The sequence below is a fragment of the Herpailurus yagouaroundi genome, unplaced genomic scaffold (genome assembly GCF_014898765.1).
Source record: "Herpailurus yagouaroundi ecotype Mexico unplaced genomic scaffold, PumYag 165, whole genome shotgun sequence".
Taxonomy (NCBI): Eukaryota; Metazoa; Chordata; class Mammalia; order Carnivora; family Felidae; genus Herpailurus; species Herpailurus yagouaroundi.
This window is the reverse complement of record NW_024412406.1, coordinates 19,376,231-19,392,604: the sequence shown is the minus strand read 5'-3', so window position 1 is coordinate 19,392,604 and position 16,374 is coordinate 19,376,231. Positions and strand designations below refer to the sequence as shown.

The following is a 16,374-nucleotide window of genomic DNA, read 5'->3' as shown; positions in this document are numbered from 1 at the left end:
CCCCGTTCATGCTCTGTCTCTCTCTGTCCCCAAAAAAATAAATAAACGTTGAAAAAAAAATTAAAAAAAAAAAAAGAAATAGAAAACCAACTTAGTTACTCCTGACCTCCAATATATTTGAAATAGTGGCTATGCATATCTCATGAGTCAGTGATTATTTTATAAAATACTGACATTTCACATGGAGTAATTAGTAGTTGCTGCTGCTTCTTTTCCTCCTGTCTCCCTTTCTTTTTCTTCCCTCCTTCCTTTTTCTCTCCCCCAAGTATGTTTAAGTCAAAAAGTTCCAGTGGAAATCACTTTTACTACGTTCTTGAGAATCATACACTTCAAGCTGTGTAAAACATCCTAACCTCTGCCTTCAAATATAGATACCATTTTAGGGAAGAATAAATACATTTGGTACACAAGTTGCCTTCTGAAATACTTTCTTTTTCAATCCCCAAATACCTTTCTTGTCAAGATAGTGCAGCAGTGTTTAGAAAGCATTAGCACACCAACAGATGCTCAGAATCAAATGACTTAATAGGCATAAACTTTTTTTTTTCAAATAATTGCAAAGCTTTGGTTTAGCCTTTTGCATACCTTGCATAGTTAATTACCTAGGCCTTAATGTTTACATGTAATGAGAGTATCTACAGCTATAAACTACATAATTTATAATTGATGTAAATGGGTGTTATTATGTCAATTAGGCAGCTGTGTCCTCCACCTCTTGGTAAACAGCTTTGAGTGATAAACTGAGTTTGCAGAGAGGTACCTTCTTTTCTTCATAACAGATAAAAATAAATTACCTAGGTAGACCAGGCTGTCCAGTTGTTCTCTGGTGAGGTGGATGGGAAATCCAGACCCTTTCTTTTGACCTGTTGACTGCAGCAAATGGTCAATTTCGTCACGCAGCACTGCCATAGCTTCTGGGTGCTGTAGGAGGTAATACATCGCCCAGAACATAGTTGGAATAGTGTTTGTCACAGAGGCCCAGAGAAAGCCTAAATGATGTGCTGGGAGAAAATAAGTGAAAAGGAAGATTAATAGCGTTTATTACACTGATTAGATTTGCAGTGTGCTAATTAAAAGATGTTAGGACACAGACCCAGCCAAGGATCAGTGCATGCTAATGAGGACCAATAGGCTTCTGAAGTCTAATTTTCTGCTTAATGAGAATAGTTTAAAATGTAATGTGCGTGTGGGGGGTGGGGAGGTGGGGGATGAGATAAGAGGAGTAAATGTAGTTAGTTATACTCTTTCTCATTATCACCATTAAGTATCTTGTTTTACCACCTCAGCAAAAAAAAAAAAAAAAAAAAATCAATTATCACAGCGGGTTGTTTCAGAGTAAAACATTTTATCATTAGCCAATTAGAAAGAGCATAAAAATTTTCAAGGTCACCATTTTGTCTTTTTATTTCAAAGGTCTATTGTAAATTATTTTATTTTAGACAAGTAATCATCCAGAAGTTTCTTACCTCCTATTTCAAGGTCCTCGAGCGTATAGTATTTCTCCAGGATATCTTGCCTCATTTGAACAACTTCTGACCATCCTTGTATCTTAGCTAAGTGTTCTGATGTCAAGTTTTTTATAAGTTTATTTCTAATAGACTTGACATTTCCTAGAAGCTCTATGGGTATGTCTGATACTAAATACGGGAATTTGTCATCAAATTTTAAATAATCATCTCTTAGCTCAGTAGTAAATTTCTTCGTACTACCAGCAAGACTTTTTCCATATATGGTTGTAAATGTGACCTCAAACATCACTGAGTTGCAGAATGCCAACAGCGGTGTCATGACCCAATCTGTGGCTTTTAGTAGGTGGAGTTCAAGCACTTGTCTTAAATTCTGCATCATGTTTTCTGTGAGTATGTCCAAAGATTTCCCTTGTAAAAGTTGATAGCAGATGTGAAGTTCATCGTTCAGGTCATCATTGGTTTCCAGCTTTTTGATGGAAAATGCTTTCCTTAAGACTTTATTACTAAATATTCGAAAGCTTAATTTGCGGTTTTTTATCACTGACTGGTACTGAAAAGGGTCCAGGATAAATGTTATATACTTTCCTAAAAGAAATAAATGAGAATATGAGCTCTTTTGGTAGCAAAACACACAATATACCTGAAATTTGAAAATATTTTAATCAAAATTAGAAAGACCTTAACAACATCTAGAAAGGTGCAAAGTTTAATAAAAATCCATTTTGTTCAGATTCCATACCTGTTTCCTTTAAAAATGGGAGATAGTAGGAAAGGCTTTAAGTTAAATATTCTTAAATTCTGAATGACTTTTAAAAAGATACTGTCTTCTTTTAATTAAGTACCCAAGTATTTAAACTACCCTTGAAATATCCTCAGAATCTCTTGACTTAAACATTTCTCATACAATAATACAAACAGAAAACAAACATCAAACAAACAAATTATTATTTACACTTCATAAAGAGCTATTTCATACTTGGTATCATCTTAGCTTTGGTTGGATACAATATCCTTAACTCAGATAAATGAGTATGTGGTATGAGGCCAGTACTCACAAGTTAATGTTCGGTGCAGCACTAATACCAAATCAAAATGTCAGCATTTTCATTTTTATACATGAGAAAATAGTGGTTCATGGAGATTTAGTAACATGTCCAAGGTTGCCTACTGATCTGTGACTAAAACAGAATTCCAAACTAGAACCTGTCCATTCATGCATCCATCCCTACCTTCAACATTTATTGAGATCCAGATATTTATTTGGATCTCTTTCCTCTTAAGATAAAAAGACGCAAAGAAATCATTGTATCATTGTGGATGGTGTTGTAGCAGAGATGTGAACGCAATGTAGGGGAAAGAGAAAGGGAAATCTGCTTCAGTCTGCCTGGAGTTATCTATCATCAAGATAGTTCCTTGAGGTGCTGACATTTGGTCTTTTCATAGATCAGTGTTGTCCACACTTACCCAATTAAAAGACTTAGGGTGCTGGTTGACTATACAGATTCCTGCCTGATTCTGATTCGTAAGGTTTAGATGTGGGACCTACAAGTCTCTATTTTTGACAGGGGCCTGAAGTGATTTAAGGCAGCACACTGAGGAACATTGCCATTCTATGGTTGGTCTCTCAAAACTGGCAGGGAACTTGGAGAGTTCCCAGCTCTCGGGAACTCTTGGAGTTGGGAGAGTTCCCAGTTCCCAGGTGATCATTGATAGTTCAACTATCAACTCTAAATTAATCAGTTGAAAAAGCTAAAGAAAGTCAAGAGAGGTTAAGGGCCAAGATCCCACTGCCATTTTTAGTGGCAGAGCCAGGACAAGAAGTCACTCTCCATTCATTGTTCCGTTCCTTACGCAGTGCTGACTTCCTCTCACTAGAGTGCTGTTTTAAGATTCCTAATTCGAAGTATTATGCAAATAGTATTTAAAATGGGCATTTAATGTCCTTTTTTTCCAAGAACAGACATGAAGTTTAGATAACCCTACAAATTTTAACATCTATTAATTATATTGTCTTCTAGAAAACAGTTCATAGACATTAACATTTGTAAGATCATACACACTTTCCTTTTCACTTTATCATTTCTCTTTGTGTGAGTGTGTATGTGTGTGTAGCTTTCTTAGACCAACAATGCCTCACTTGTTATTTATTGGTAATTCAAGCAGCATCACAGATATTAAATTCAATGTGGTACATGATTAGGACAAAGTTTTGAATAATTTGCAACCTAATTCTTGAAACAGGATAATATGTTTTTGTCTTACAATTTTAAAACATAATTTTTAAGTATACAGTAATGTACATGTGTTATGATGTTTTTCTAAAAATATATCATACGTCTTGAATTTTATATATTGTATTTCTCCTTCACTTATTTAATAAGGTGGGCCAATACAGGAATGAGGGTAAAGCTAGAAGTGTCTATTCATTCTGGTCAGATCCCAAAGCTGCGTCTATAAAGTAAACTGGATTTTTTCCCCCTAGGGAGAGCAAAAAGGACTCAACTGGATTTGAGCATATTTTATGACACCTGCTTTACCATAGCATCTTAATTAAATAAAATTGCCAGCATCTGCCTGACAAATAATTGAAAAAAAGAGTGAATTCTCTTATTTTGCAAAAGATATAATTTTAGGCGAAGCTATGTATTTTCACAGGTGGTGATTCATACTTTCCTCCTTTCACTAAATGAGAAGATTTTGTTAAATATCTTTAGGGTTATTTTAAATTAGCCACTAAAATTCAGAGAATGTATAAAAGATTCAGTTTGTAAAACACACAATTTTTAGAGAATAGTTTGAATTTTTCTTACCAATTTTCTACATTCATTAAAATCTAAGTGGAAAGACAAAACTATATTCAGCTATGACAGCATGAGCTACTGGCCATTGGCCTACTGAAGTAGATAGAGCCTGTGTGCATGCAAGAGTTTTTGTCTTCGATTCATCACAAATACACACATAGCCCCTCTCTCTCCTTGCTGGTTAGGATATGGGAAGAAAACAATGAGATTAATTTCAAATAAAAGGAATAAAAGCTAATTAGCAACCAATTATTGATAAATTGTTTTTTAAAATAAGCAATTATTGCACGTAGGTTCTTTATAAAAATCCTTCCTGATTAGTTAAAATCAATTTATTTGTAAATGAAATTCTCACTCCTGTCAAGCCTCTTTATACTCCAGGATCTGTATTTTCTCTTTCTCATTCTTATTTTAATTTTCTTCAACATCAAGGCATTGTGTTTTCCCAACTCTCTTTCTGAGTAAGATGTTGATTGCTTTAAAAGTAGACGTTTTGATTTTCTGGATTTTACTTTTCAAGTGGGTTTGGAAGTACTAATAACCCTGGAGATGTTAGTTGGCTTTCCAACTTTTAATCTTCAGTATAAACAATTTAAGCTAAGTTTTCCAAAATTAATATTAATTTAAACCATCTGTCCACCATCTGCTAATGTGAGATGCAAAACCAGAGTTTCTTTGTAATCTTTAATCAGACAGTTAGGAAAACACATATACATTCATAAAATGAATTTAAATTTTTTAACAAAGGAAATCTGAAAAGTTATTCTGAAGGCCATGTATTCTTGGAGCAAAATTAACTTTTGCTCCAGTGTGATTTTATGTAAATGAATATCAAGTGTTGATAGGCAAGTTGCCTAGTTTACAAAGATCACAAGGTAGAAACAATATCCATTGCCATGTTTCCAAAAGAGAAAAGAATGCTGTCAGCAGTTGATATGAAATATTGATTTAAAGAATTTCAGAGTTTGCATTTGTCTAAAATAGAAATGTCAAAATGGGGCTCACTTCTGCTACATATATATATATATATATATATATATATATAATGTAATATTATATGAACTATTTAATATATATCATATATAATTATCTTTTAGAGCAATAAATTTGAAATGGGCTGAAAATTTTTAATGTCTTCTTTAACAACAATTTCATTCTTGTCCCTTTTCAGAGCTGAGTCTAAAGATATTAATTCTAGCATTCCTGTATAACCTGTGCATGATCCTTTACTAACTCGGCAGCCTTTTCACTTCTTTCGAAATCACTTCTTTTAGGAAGGTGAAGCTACATAACGCAAAGTACATCAGTAAATATAAGAAAAATTAAATTATTCACCCAGTTGTCTTGTACACAAAACGTCTGACATCTGGATCGTTATAAATTGAATTTTGATGTTTTCATTTCAGGTATTTGGTGCTATCCAGAGACACATCCATGGGAATTCAGGACAACTATTTGAGCCTTTAGATATAGAAATGCCTAGTCAACAAATATGAGATAAATTTGGATTTTAAAGAGATTTTCCTTAATTATGAGCTTTTAATCTCCATGCTTAGTTTTTCAATAGAATTTTTTAAAACATCAAGCTGAAAATATTAGTTTGAAAGTGAAATATGAATGAACTTTTTAGTTTCTGAGGATGATCACATTTTATACTCTCCCTCTTATTAGGGAGATTTCACTAGCTGCTGACAATGATGTACAGTGGTGCTTCGCTGGGGTGACATCTAGGGAAAACTGTTCCTCTGCACCACCACACAAAACCAATTAGAGAACTATTTTCTGTGACAGGGCACGAATTTACGTGGTTTCTCATGAAAAGATGTACCTTTTAATTTCTTTATTAAGATGACATCCGTGTCCCTTGAGACTTTTGGGGATGACAATCATTTGTTCATCATGCAAGAGCATACAGTAACTGAAATCACATTATGGGACAAGGGTGGAAGGCCCCGTTCCTCATTTCACATTTTCCAAAGGAGCTATTTTGCAAACTGATCATTAGAAGCAAATACGTTAACAGGGTATCTTGACAGGAATTAATACAAACTCTGGTAAGGAGCCAAAGGGGAGTAGTGGTACATATTCAACTGTGGTTGTGTACTGTTGAGTTCAAGAGCATAACCATGGTCAAATTATTTAGACATCAGAAATTCAACAAGCTTCTTAGCGTCTAAGATTAAGATATCAAGTGTCAGTGGAAATTGGTTCTTTTTTGAACAGTGAATAACATTATCCAACTCTACCACAAGTTTCTGTTTAATCATCTTAATCATCTCAGGCTATTTTTGTATAATGTATTAAAAGGGAAAACTGAGAAGATCAATAATTTGTGTCTACTCATTAGGACATAAAGTTTACGTTTTTAAATAAGAGTGATTTTTTTTTTAAGTGAAGAATATAGTTTTGTTATTATGAAGCCAAAAGATCACTTAGAATAGAAGCACCAGGTATGGCCTTTATTTGTATTATAGTAAGTGTTTCACCAGCTCTAAGGTATTGGGAATATCCTCATCAAATATTTATTGTGAATCAATCAGTGCTGAGCTCTGGTCTAAATGCTGGCAATAGAGGAGATAAAGAATAATGAAGGTAAATAGACAAATGAATTAACAATAAATTCACAATTTATTAAATGCCATGACAGAGTGATACTGAGCGTAATGGGAGCCTGGAGAAGAGGCGTTAAACATAACAGGGGAGAAGAGATGGTCAATGATGCTTTGGGGAGGAAGTGTAATGTGACTATGACCTCAAAAGACGAACCCGTGTCAGTCATCTTTTCGGGATGACTCACAAGCAGAAGAACGGCACTCAGGCAGAAAAAACAGCAAGACAAAACACAGGCACAAAAGGGCATCGTGTGTGAGGAGAAATTTCAAACAATTTGGCGTATTAATAGTGCATTAAGCACAAGGCAAGCGGTAGCAACAGCCGAGGCCAGAGAGGTGGGGAGCCCAGTCTTGGGGAGCCTTGTGAGGATTCCATTAGATATGCAGTTGCTCCAGATGCATGATGTTTTTTTCCATTTCAATTTTTCTGAAATCGGAGTGTAGGGAGAGACTTGCCACTAGGTTGTGATGAAATGGATACTGCCTGTTCATGCAAGAAGGCAAGCCGTGCTGATAATTTCATCCAGTTGGGTCGTTGTTTTTCTCCTAATTACATTAAAATGGCAGCACTGAAATGAAGTTGCTCTATGTACAAAAGGTTGCTTCTGATACTCAACAGAGTAATTGCAGTAAGAAGAAATTACCTAAATTCTTTAGGAACAGAACATAAAATTCCAAGGCTGGTTAGAGGAAGGTAAAAGGGTTGAGCAAAGAAAGGTGTTTAAGTAAAGATGACCCAGTTTAAGGAATCCTCAGAGTCAGTGAAAGAACCAGAGGTGCAGTGTCACCAGAGTGAAAGAAGAGGGCATTCTGAGAAGGAATGAGAGATTTGTATGGTCAAACAAAGTAGAGAGGTCTAGTCAGGTGAGGGCCCATTAATGTCCTCAGCAAGGCAGATGGCTTGTTCCAAGTTGGAGGTATCTAGGAGATAAGCAAGCATGGGAGCAAATGTAGGTAACTTAAAAAATCTGGATGCAAAAGAGAAAAAAAAAAAAAGAAATGAAAGGTACCTAGAAGGAGAATATAGGAGAAGCTTAAGTATGGCTATTTTAAGCTTTATGTAAGGGCCTAAGAGGGAAAGAAAAATGAAGACATATGTTTGGGAAGAATAAATAATGAAACCGGACCTTTGGAGGCAGGATGTTATGGTCACGAGGACAGGTAATTGTCTTAAACATTCTTTGAAATTAGGGAAAATGTAGGGGGATAGCTGTGAGACGCAAGGCTATCCGGAAGATGGGTGAGGGTCTGAGATCATACCTGATGGCTTCATTCTTCTTGGGAAGGAAAGGAAGGCGAGTGAACTATGTTGCCACAGCCCAGTGAGAGATGGGGAGCTAGAACAGCCTGGAAAGGCCTTTCCTGCCCTCCCTCCAGCACGCTCAACTAGAAGTCAGAGGGCAAAGAAGTGCAGATAATCTAATCTGTAGAGATCAGATTTCTGGGACATAGGACATGAAAGGTGAAGAAAAGAAATAGCTAGTCCAGTGATAAGCTGATATAAAAGACTGTGCGAAGATGGCTACAGTAAACTCTTTCTATCTCTCTACACATGCTCCTTTGCAATGGGACTCTGCCATTCTTCCCAGAGAGTGGTGAAGTTTATTTCCCTACCCTTGAGTTGGGGCTGGGCTACGACTGCTCTGACTAATAAAATGTGGTGGAAGAGAGGTTTTGTAATAACTCAGTCCAGTTCTCAGGAGGCTCTGCAGCTTTTCCTTTCACCCACCTGAAACACTAGCTGCCATGTAAGGACAACTTCTTGAGAATGAAACATCGTGTGGACACAGAGGCCCAGCCAGGCACGTGATGAAGCCATCTTGGAACATCCAGTTCCCAGTTAAGCAGCCAGATGACTCAAGCCACAAAAGTGATTCAGGCAAGATTGGTTGCTTTAAGGCATTAAATTTGGGGGAGGTTGGTTACACAGCAGCTATTTAGCTATTTAGCTCATACAGCTGGACAACATGGGCCTTAAAGGAGGATGAGAGAAGAACATTCCAACTTTTCCTCTCAGCCCTATGATATTGGGATGTTTAGTAATCTTGCTGTAGTTTTCTTTTTTCTTTTGTAAGCATTTTATTCAAGTGAGAAGCATAACAAACACTTCAAAATTAAAAATACATTGTAAAAAAATACATTCTAGATCAGTGGTTGCTAGGGGATCAGGTCGGGAGGAAAGCAGAATGAGTATGTGGAACCCAGAGGATTTGGGGGGCAGTTACACTATCCTCTATGATAGTGAATAATATCCAGGGAATGGTGGATCCATGACATACGTTTGTCAAAACTCAAAGAACTGTACAACGCAAAGGGTGGACCCTAATGTAAACCACAGACCTTTAATAATGTATCAACATCAGCTCATCAGCTGTGACAAATTATGGGATATACTATAGTAAGAAATAATAAGGAAAACTATGATCAAGGGAAACAGGATATATGGGTAATCTCTGATCAATTTTCTTTAAACCTAAAACTGCTCTATAAAATAAAGTCTGTTAATACACTCTACCCTTTTTCCCCTTGAACCATTCTTTTTATTCTTTAATTTTTTAATGTTTATTTATTTTTGACAGAGAGAGAGAGAGAGAGAGAGAGAGCATAAGTGGGGGAGGGGCAGAGAGAGAGGGAGACTCAGAATTCGAAGCAGCCTCCAGGCTCTGAGCCGCCAGCACAGAGCCCGACGCGGGGCCTGAACCCATGGAGTGCTAGATCATGACCTGAGCCGAAGTCAGATGCTGAACCGACTGAGCCACCCAGGTGCCCCGAACAATTCTTAAAACCAAGCCAAATGAAGCCAAAATGGCAGGTGATGGGAGGACAGCAGGGTTCCCTAGGTACCCTCAAGACTTTTACACTTGGTGTAAAAACTTTGTTTTTAATGTGAAAATTATTGTACTCAAAGAAATAGTTTTCTTTTGTATTAGCCTACAAATGAAACAATAATATATAAACATTCCATATTTTGCCTAGAGAAAAATACAACTTAAGAACAACTGAGAAAAAAATCAACTGAGAATTTATTATTTTTTTAAGCATTTTTCTTTTCTGTTTTTTGTTTCTTTTAAATTTTAAGTAGGCTCCACACTCAGTGCGGGGCTTGAACTCATGCCCCTGAGATCAAGAGTTGCACACGCTACCAACTGAGCCAGCCAGACACCCCAAGAACTTATGACTTATGGAAGGTACTTAAAGAAGTGCTGCTTACCCCCAAGGAGAACAGTGAAAGTGTCACCGTGTTGCTTTTGAAGTGTTTTCATGAAACCTAAAGGATTCTTTTGGAAGTTCAGGGCCTCTCCAAGGTAAGGAAGCCAGCCTTTTATCAATGGAGGCTCACCAGGTCTCCTATGAGAAAAACAAACAAACACAAGAAAAAATTAAGTCCCTATTTTAATACATGTGAGTTATGAATCCACTCTAGAAGTGAATGGATGAATTGCACAGCTAATTCCGTTCTTTTATTCAATGATTCTTATATAATCAAAGACATGGATTTATTGAGCCCCACCAGTATGTGTGGGTTTTGGGGTATACAGTTCAACTCATAGCTTTTGGTGAGCAACTTTTTGAAGAACTTTGTTATCTTGTAAGGCTCAAATGGCTGACTGAAATGACAGCTACACTTAGTAACCATTTTATGTACGAGCTCTGTCTGTACTGTTCTGAGTGTTAGATGTCAGGTAGTTCACTTGCAAAAGTAAAGTTCTTTGTTATCAGATGTCACTTTAGGCTAGGATTATATCATTAGAAGAGGGACAATCAATAATCTCAAAAAATCTTTTATGCTGTTGGGAACAGTAAAAACTTCAACATTGTTTCCATGAAGTATATCTTGTTATATCCTTTCATAAAGTTTTTATTCAACTACAAAATGAATAGGAATATGTATTAAATTTTACAAGACAACATATGAAACACATTCAACGAAACATTGAAATATTGTGAATTAAAAAACAAGTTCCTTCTTTTTTGACCTATAATCCTAGCAAAACTAGACTTCAAAATTTCTTCTTCTTCATTTATTTGGTGAACTCAATCTGATTTAAAGTTAAAAAAAAAAAAAAATCCAAAGCCATTTTATCCTAGAAGGGATTAAAACAAATATTCAAGAGAACTCTGATAATTCTCTATCCCATCTGTGAAGATGACTTATACTACAGGCAGTACAACCCATTTTGATTAATCACAAGATATTACTAGCTCAGACCTAATCAAAGTTCAAGATTATGATCATATTCAACATGGACTTTTATGTAGCTAGATTAACCCTATCAAAAGCTTTTATTTTCCCACATGCCAACATGGTAGAATTAAACTTAAAACATAAACATCAGATCTTTCAGGGGAAAAAGGAAATAAACGAACACAAAATAAACCCAAAGTATGGTAGAAATAAAGGAAAAAGGTATCAAAACTCTTCTTTCTGTTTTTAGAATAAAATTGATTTTTATAATAATTTATAAAATGTATGCTGTTATTTAGATACATGTACTTAGAAAGACAATAAACATTGCATAAAAGTGTATATCTTATGCTTCCTCCCTTTCTCTGTTACTTTCTTAAATGCTAACTTTCCCAATGGAGACTTGTTTTTTTGAGAAATTTAAAAGTGTACCAAAAAAGTATTTTAACAGTTAATTCTATATCCATAGATTAAACAAGAGGAGACAACATATATGATTGTAAGGTAGGATCTCCAAATTAGAAACTGCCATAGCATACCGGCTATAAATCAATGACTTTCAAAATTCGTAAGTGATCTTAATTCATAAGATTTCCTTTAAAAATATTAACTCTCTTCCTTGGTCTATTTTTACTCTGGTTTGTTTAATGTTGCTTGAATGTTGCATTGTGACAAAGATTTTGAAAGGCTTTTTGTCATATCGTAATTTAATGCAACTAATTTCATCCTCTATGCTCTGTCATTTGGTCAAAAGCTGTATTCTTCACGGGATTTCCGCGGGGGGAAAGGATTGAACTCAGAAATCCAGGGGAATATTAAGTTAATGTTCAGAGTTAGGGAAACACATTAGGAAGCCATTTTACTGTTACAAAGATGAGAGGATCATCATTTCTTACAGCTATGTTCATTTTGGCAGCAATAAACTCAAAAGTATGAAATACCATGTCACAACTACGCATATTTTCAGCAAAAAATATAGTGCTGGTTCATCTTATGACCCATCAAAGACAGACCACAAAAATCTGTCTTCATCAGTACATTTGTAAAAATTATTTAGAGAGGAAAGACATCACCATAATGATCCAGAAAGGCCTGCTGACATATGGCACAGTGTAAATACTGCTATTTGTCTCTCTCATGCTCTGTGACTTTGAAAATGAAATACCCACTGCCCACTGCTGAATGAGAGAATAGATGCCTAATGTTTCTTGGGAATGATCAGGTCCCAAAGCTTAAAAAGAACAGGTTCTGAAGCAACACTGGGCAATTTAAAAAATAAAAAAAATAAATTAAAAAAATGTAAAAAACAAAAAACAAAAAGAAAAACTGTGGTCCATACCCCCTCTTAATCCCACTCTGATGGTATATACTTCCTCAAATATCCTCTTTACTATTTAAGACACTACAAGGACACATCTTGTAAATTTTACAAATTAGAGCTTATAAAAGGTTCTCAATGATTAAACCCAAGTTCTTGATTTTTTTTTAGAGAGTTCTTGTGCTTGCATGTGCACAAGTGGGGGAGGCAGGGTGGGTGCAGAGGGAGAGGGAGGGAGAAAGTTCCAAGCAGGCTCCATACTGTCAGTGCAGAGCCTGACATGGGGCTTGGTCTCACGAACCATGAGATCATGACCTGAACTGAACTCAAGAGTCAGTCACATTGAGGAGGGCCCTTGTTGGGATGAGCACTGGGTATTGTATGTAAGCAATAGAACACGGGAATCTACCCCAAAACCAAGAGCATGCTGTACACACTGTATGTTAGCCAATTTGACAATAAATTATATTAAAAAAAAAACTTAGCAAAAAAAAAAAAAAAGTCAGTCACTTAAGTGACTGAGCCACCCAGGCACCCTTAATACTGGGATTTTAACTCTAATACACTAGCTATGTAGACACCCAGTTGTTTTTTAACTTAAGAATGATAGGGGCGCTTGGGTGGCTCAGTTGGTTGAGCGTCCGACTTCGGCTCAGGTCATGATCTCGTGGCCTGTGAGTTCAAGTCCCGAGTCAGACTCTGTGCTGACAGCTCAGAGCCTGGAACCTATTTGGATTCTGTGTCTCCCTCTCTCTCTGCCGCTCCCCTGCTCATGCTCTGTCTCTCTCTCTCTCTCTCTCTCTCTCTCTGTCAAAAATTAATAAACATTAAAAGATAAAAAAAGAAATTTTAACTTGAGAATGATAATATTAACCTTAAATGTTTACCATTCATATATGAAAGTAGTTGTGCTATACAGAACAGGATTAGTTTTCTGGGCTATTCACATACATTGTAACATACATGGTTTTTCTCTTTTATTCTCTGTATGAACTGTTTTCTTCATCAACTCTCCCTGCTATCTATATAAGGAGCTTGGAAGGCATCACTCCCATCTTCACCACAAGAAAAAAGCTGAACAAACTGAATATCAATAACTCTTCTTAGATTCATTACAGAATTGATGCCACCGGGCAAACCACTGCCCTGAAAACTATAGAGACAGGTGAATACAGAAAATCATAGCTTACTGGGAACAGATGCTGCTGCTGGAGTCTTTAAGAGAGACACTGAAAAGGGTAATTGACCAATTGCTGGAGACTGAGCAAGGACTAACTTATGATATAAAATCTCCTAAGGGGCCAGACTTACGAGGGCTCCACAGGGCTCACACAAGGAGAAATAGGTAATCTGAATTAGTATGCATCTATCAAATAAATTGAATAAATATATATCTTTTGAAGTTTATTTATTTTGAGAGAGAGAGAAACAGCACAAGTAGGGTAGGGGCAGAGAGAGAGGTAGGGGGAAACATCCCAAGCAGGCTCCACACTGCCAGCGTGGAGCCCTATGCGGGGCTTGAACCCACAAAGCCATGAGATCATGACCTGAGCTGAAACCAAGAGTCAGGTGCTTAACCGATGAGCCACCTAGGTGCCCCTGAATCAATAATTTATAATCTTCCAAAGCAGAAGGCGCCAGGTCTAGAGCTCACTGGTGAATTTTATCAGACATTTGAGGAAATGTTACCAATTCTCTCTAATCTCTTCTAGAAAAGAGAAGCAGAGAAAACACTTCCTAACTCATCCTATAAGGACAGCATTACTCTAATACAAAACCAGACAAAAACATGACAAAAAGGAAAATTATGGATCAACAAAAATAACATAGATTTAAAAATCTTCAACAAAATAATAGTAAATTGAACTCAACAGAGTATAGAAAGGATTATTATACATTAGGAGCAAGTGAAATATATTCTAGGTATTTAAGGCTGCTTCAATATTCAAAAATCAATTAAATGTAATTAATGTAATCCATTAATTCAAAGGGATAAAGAAAAGAAATCATCTGATCATATCAATAGATACAGAAATATCATTTTACAAAATGTAACACCTATTCATGAAAAAATTCTCAGAAAACCAGGATGAGAGGAAAATTCAACTTGATAAAGAACATCTACAAAAAGCCTTACAACTAACATCATACTTAATGGTGAGAAACTAAATACTTCCCTGCTAAGATCTAAAACAAGGCAAAGATACCCCACCCCTTTCACAACTCCTGTTTGACATTATACTGAAATGCAATAACACAAGAACAGAAAATACAAGGTAGAAGAATTAAAACTGTTTTTATTGCAGATGACATGATTGTCTATACAGAAAATCTCCAAGAATCAACAAAAAAAAAAAAAACCCTCCTGGAACTAATAAGCAATTATGGCCAGGTAGCAGAATACAACATTAATACACAAAAATAAATTGCTTTCCTATTTACCAGCAGTGAATAAGTGGACTTTGAAAGAAAAGACCATTTACATTGGTACCCATAAAAATGAAATACTTTGGTATAAATCTAAAAAAATATGTACAAAATCTACATAAGAAAAACTACAAAACTTGGAGGAAATAAATCAAATAAAAGTTAAATAAATGGAGGGATATCCCATGCACATCAATAGGGAGACTCAATACTCTCAAGATGTTCATTCTTCTCAGCTTTATCTACAGATTCAATGCAATCCTGACCAGAACGCCAGAAAATTATTTTGTGGATATTGACAAAACAGATTCTAAAGCTTATATGGGAAGGGAAAAGACCCAGAAGAGCCAATATAATATTGAAGGACAAGAACAAAGTGGAAGGAGTGATACTACTCTACTTCAATACTTATTATAAAGCAATAGTAATCAAGACAGTGTGTTATTGGTAAACAAATAGACAAACAGGTCAGTGGAACAGAAGAGAAAGCCCAAAATTAGACCAACACAAATATAGTCAACCAATCTTTGACAAGGGAGCACAGTAATTCAATGGAGAATGGATAGCCTTTTCAACAAATGGGGGTAGAATAATGGCATCCTCTCACAAAACTAGAAATTTAGACACAATTCTTATACCTTTCACAAAAATTAACTCAAGATAGATCAGAGACCTACTTGTAAAATGCAAAACTACAGAAGTCCTAGCAGATAACATAAGAAAAATCTAGATGACTTTGGGGCTGGCAATGACTTTTTAGATACAACATCAAAAGTATGATCCATGAAAAAAAAAACAAAACAGCTTCATTAGAATTAAAAACTTTTGCTCTGCAAAATACACTGTGAAGAGAATGAAAACCCATGTTTCAAACTGGAAGAGGAATTTTTGCAAAACACATACCTGATAAGGGAGTAACAACCAACATATACAAAGAACTCTTAAAACTCAACAATAAGAAAAAAAAAAACAATTAAAAATGGGCAAAAGATCTGAACAGACATCTTATTGAGGAAGACATACAGATGGCAAATAAAAATAAAAAGATGCCCCACATCACATATTATCAGAGAATTTCAAATTACAACAACAGTGAGCTACTAGTACGCACCTATTAGAAGGGCCAAACTCAAAACACTGACTGCCCCAAATGCTGACAAAAATGCGGAACAACAGAAACTCTCATTGTTGGTGGGAATACAAAATGGTACAGCTACTTTGGAAGCCAGTTTGGCAGTTTCTTATAAAACTAAACATACTCTAACCATATGACCCAGCAACTGTGATCCTTGGTATTTACCCAAATGAGTTGAAAACTTGTGTCCACACAAAAACCTGCACACAAGTGTTTATAGCAACTTTAGTCACAATTGCCAAAACCTGGGAACAATCAAGATATCCTTCAATTGGTGAACAGATAAACAAACTGTGGTAAATCTGGTTGGTCGAATATTATTCAGTGATAAAAAGCAATGAGCTATCATGCCACAAAAAGACATGGAAGAACCTTAATCACATATTGCCAAGTGAACTAAGCCAATCCGAAAAGGCTACATACTGT

The 16,374-nt window shown here is 35.9% G+C and overlaps 1 protein-coding gene across 3 annotated transcripts in view; it reads right to left on the bottom strand.

Annotated features, from left to right (window-relative positions):
* The window catches only part of CYP7B1 (cytochrome P450 family 7 subfamily B member 1), a 171,977-nt gene that overhangs the window by 20,047 nt on the left and 135,556 nt on the right, over nucleotides 1-16,374 (bottom strand). For 2 of the 3 annotated variants that reach the window (XR_005794215.1, XM_040487707.1), the window contains exons 2-4: nucleotides 10,094-10,230; nucleotides 1,467-2,054; nucleotides 795-1,001 (exon numbers count right to left, since the gene is read on the bottom strand). Coding sequence is in view for 2 of the 3 variants with exons in the window: in XM_040487707.1 (XP_040343641.1) it covers nucleotides 795-1,001; nucleotides 1,467-2,054; nucleotides 10,094-10,230 (932 nt within the window). In the remaining variant the exon portion in view is untranslated. Of the gene's footprint in view, nucleotides 1-794; nucleotides 1,002-1,466; nucleotides 2,055-5,605; nucleotides 5,750-10,093; nucleotides 10,231-16,374 lie in introns of those variants that run through there. The other variant, XM_040487708.1, reaches the window with a different exon arrangement.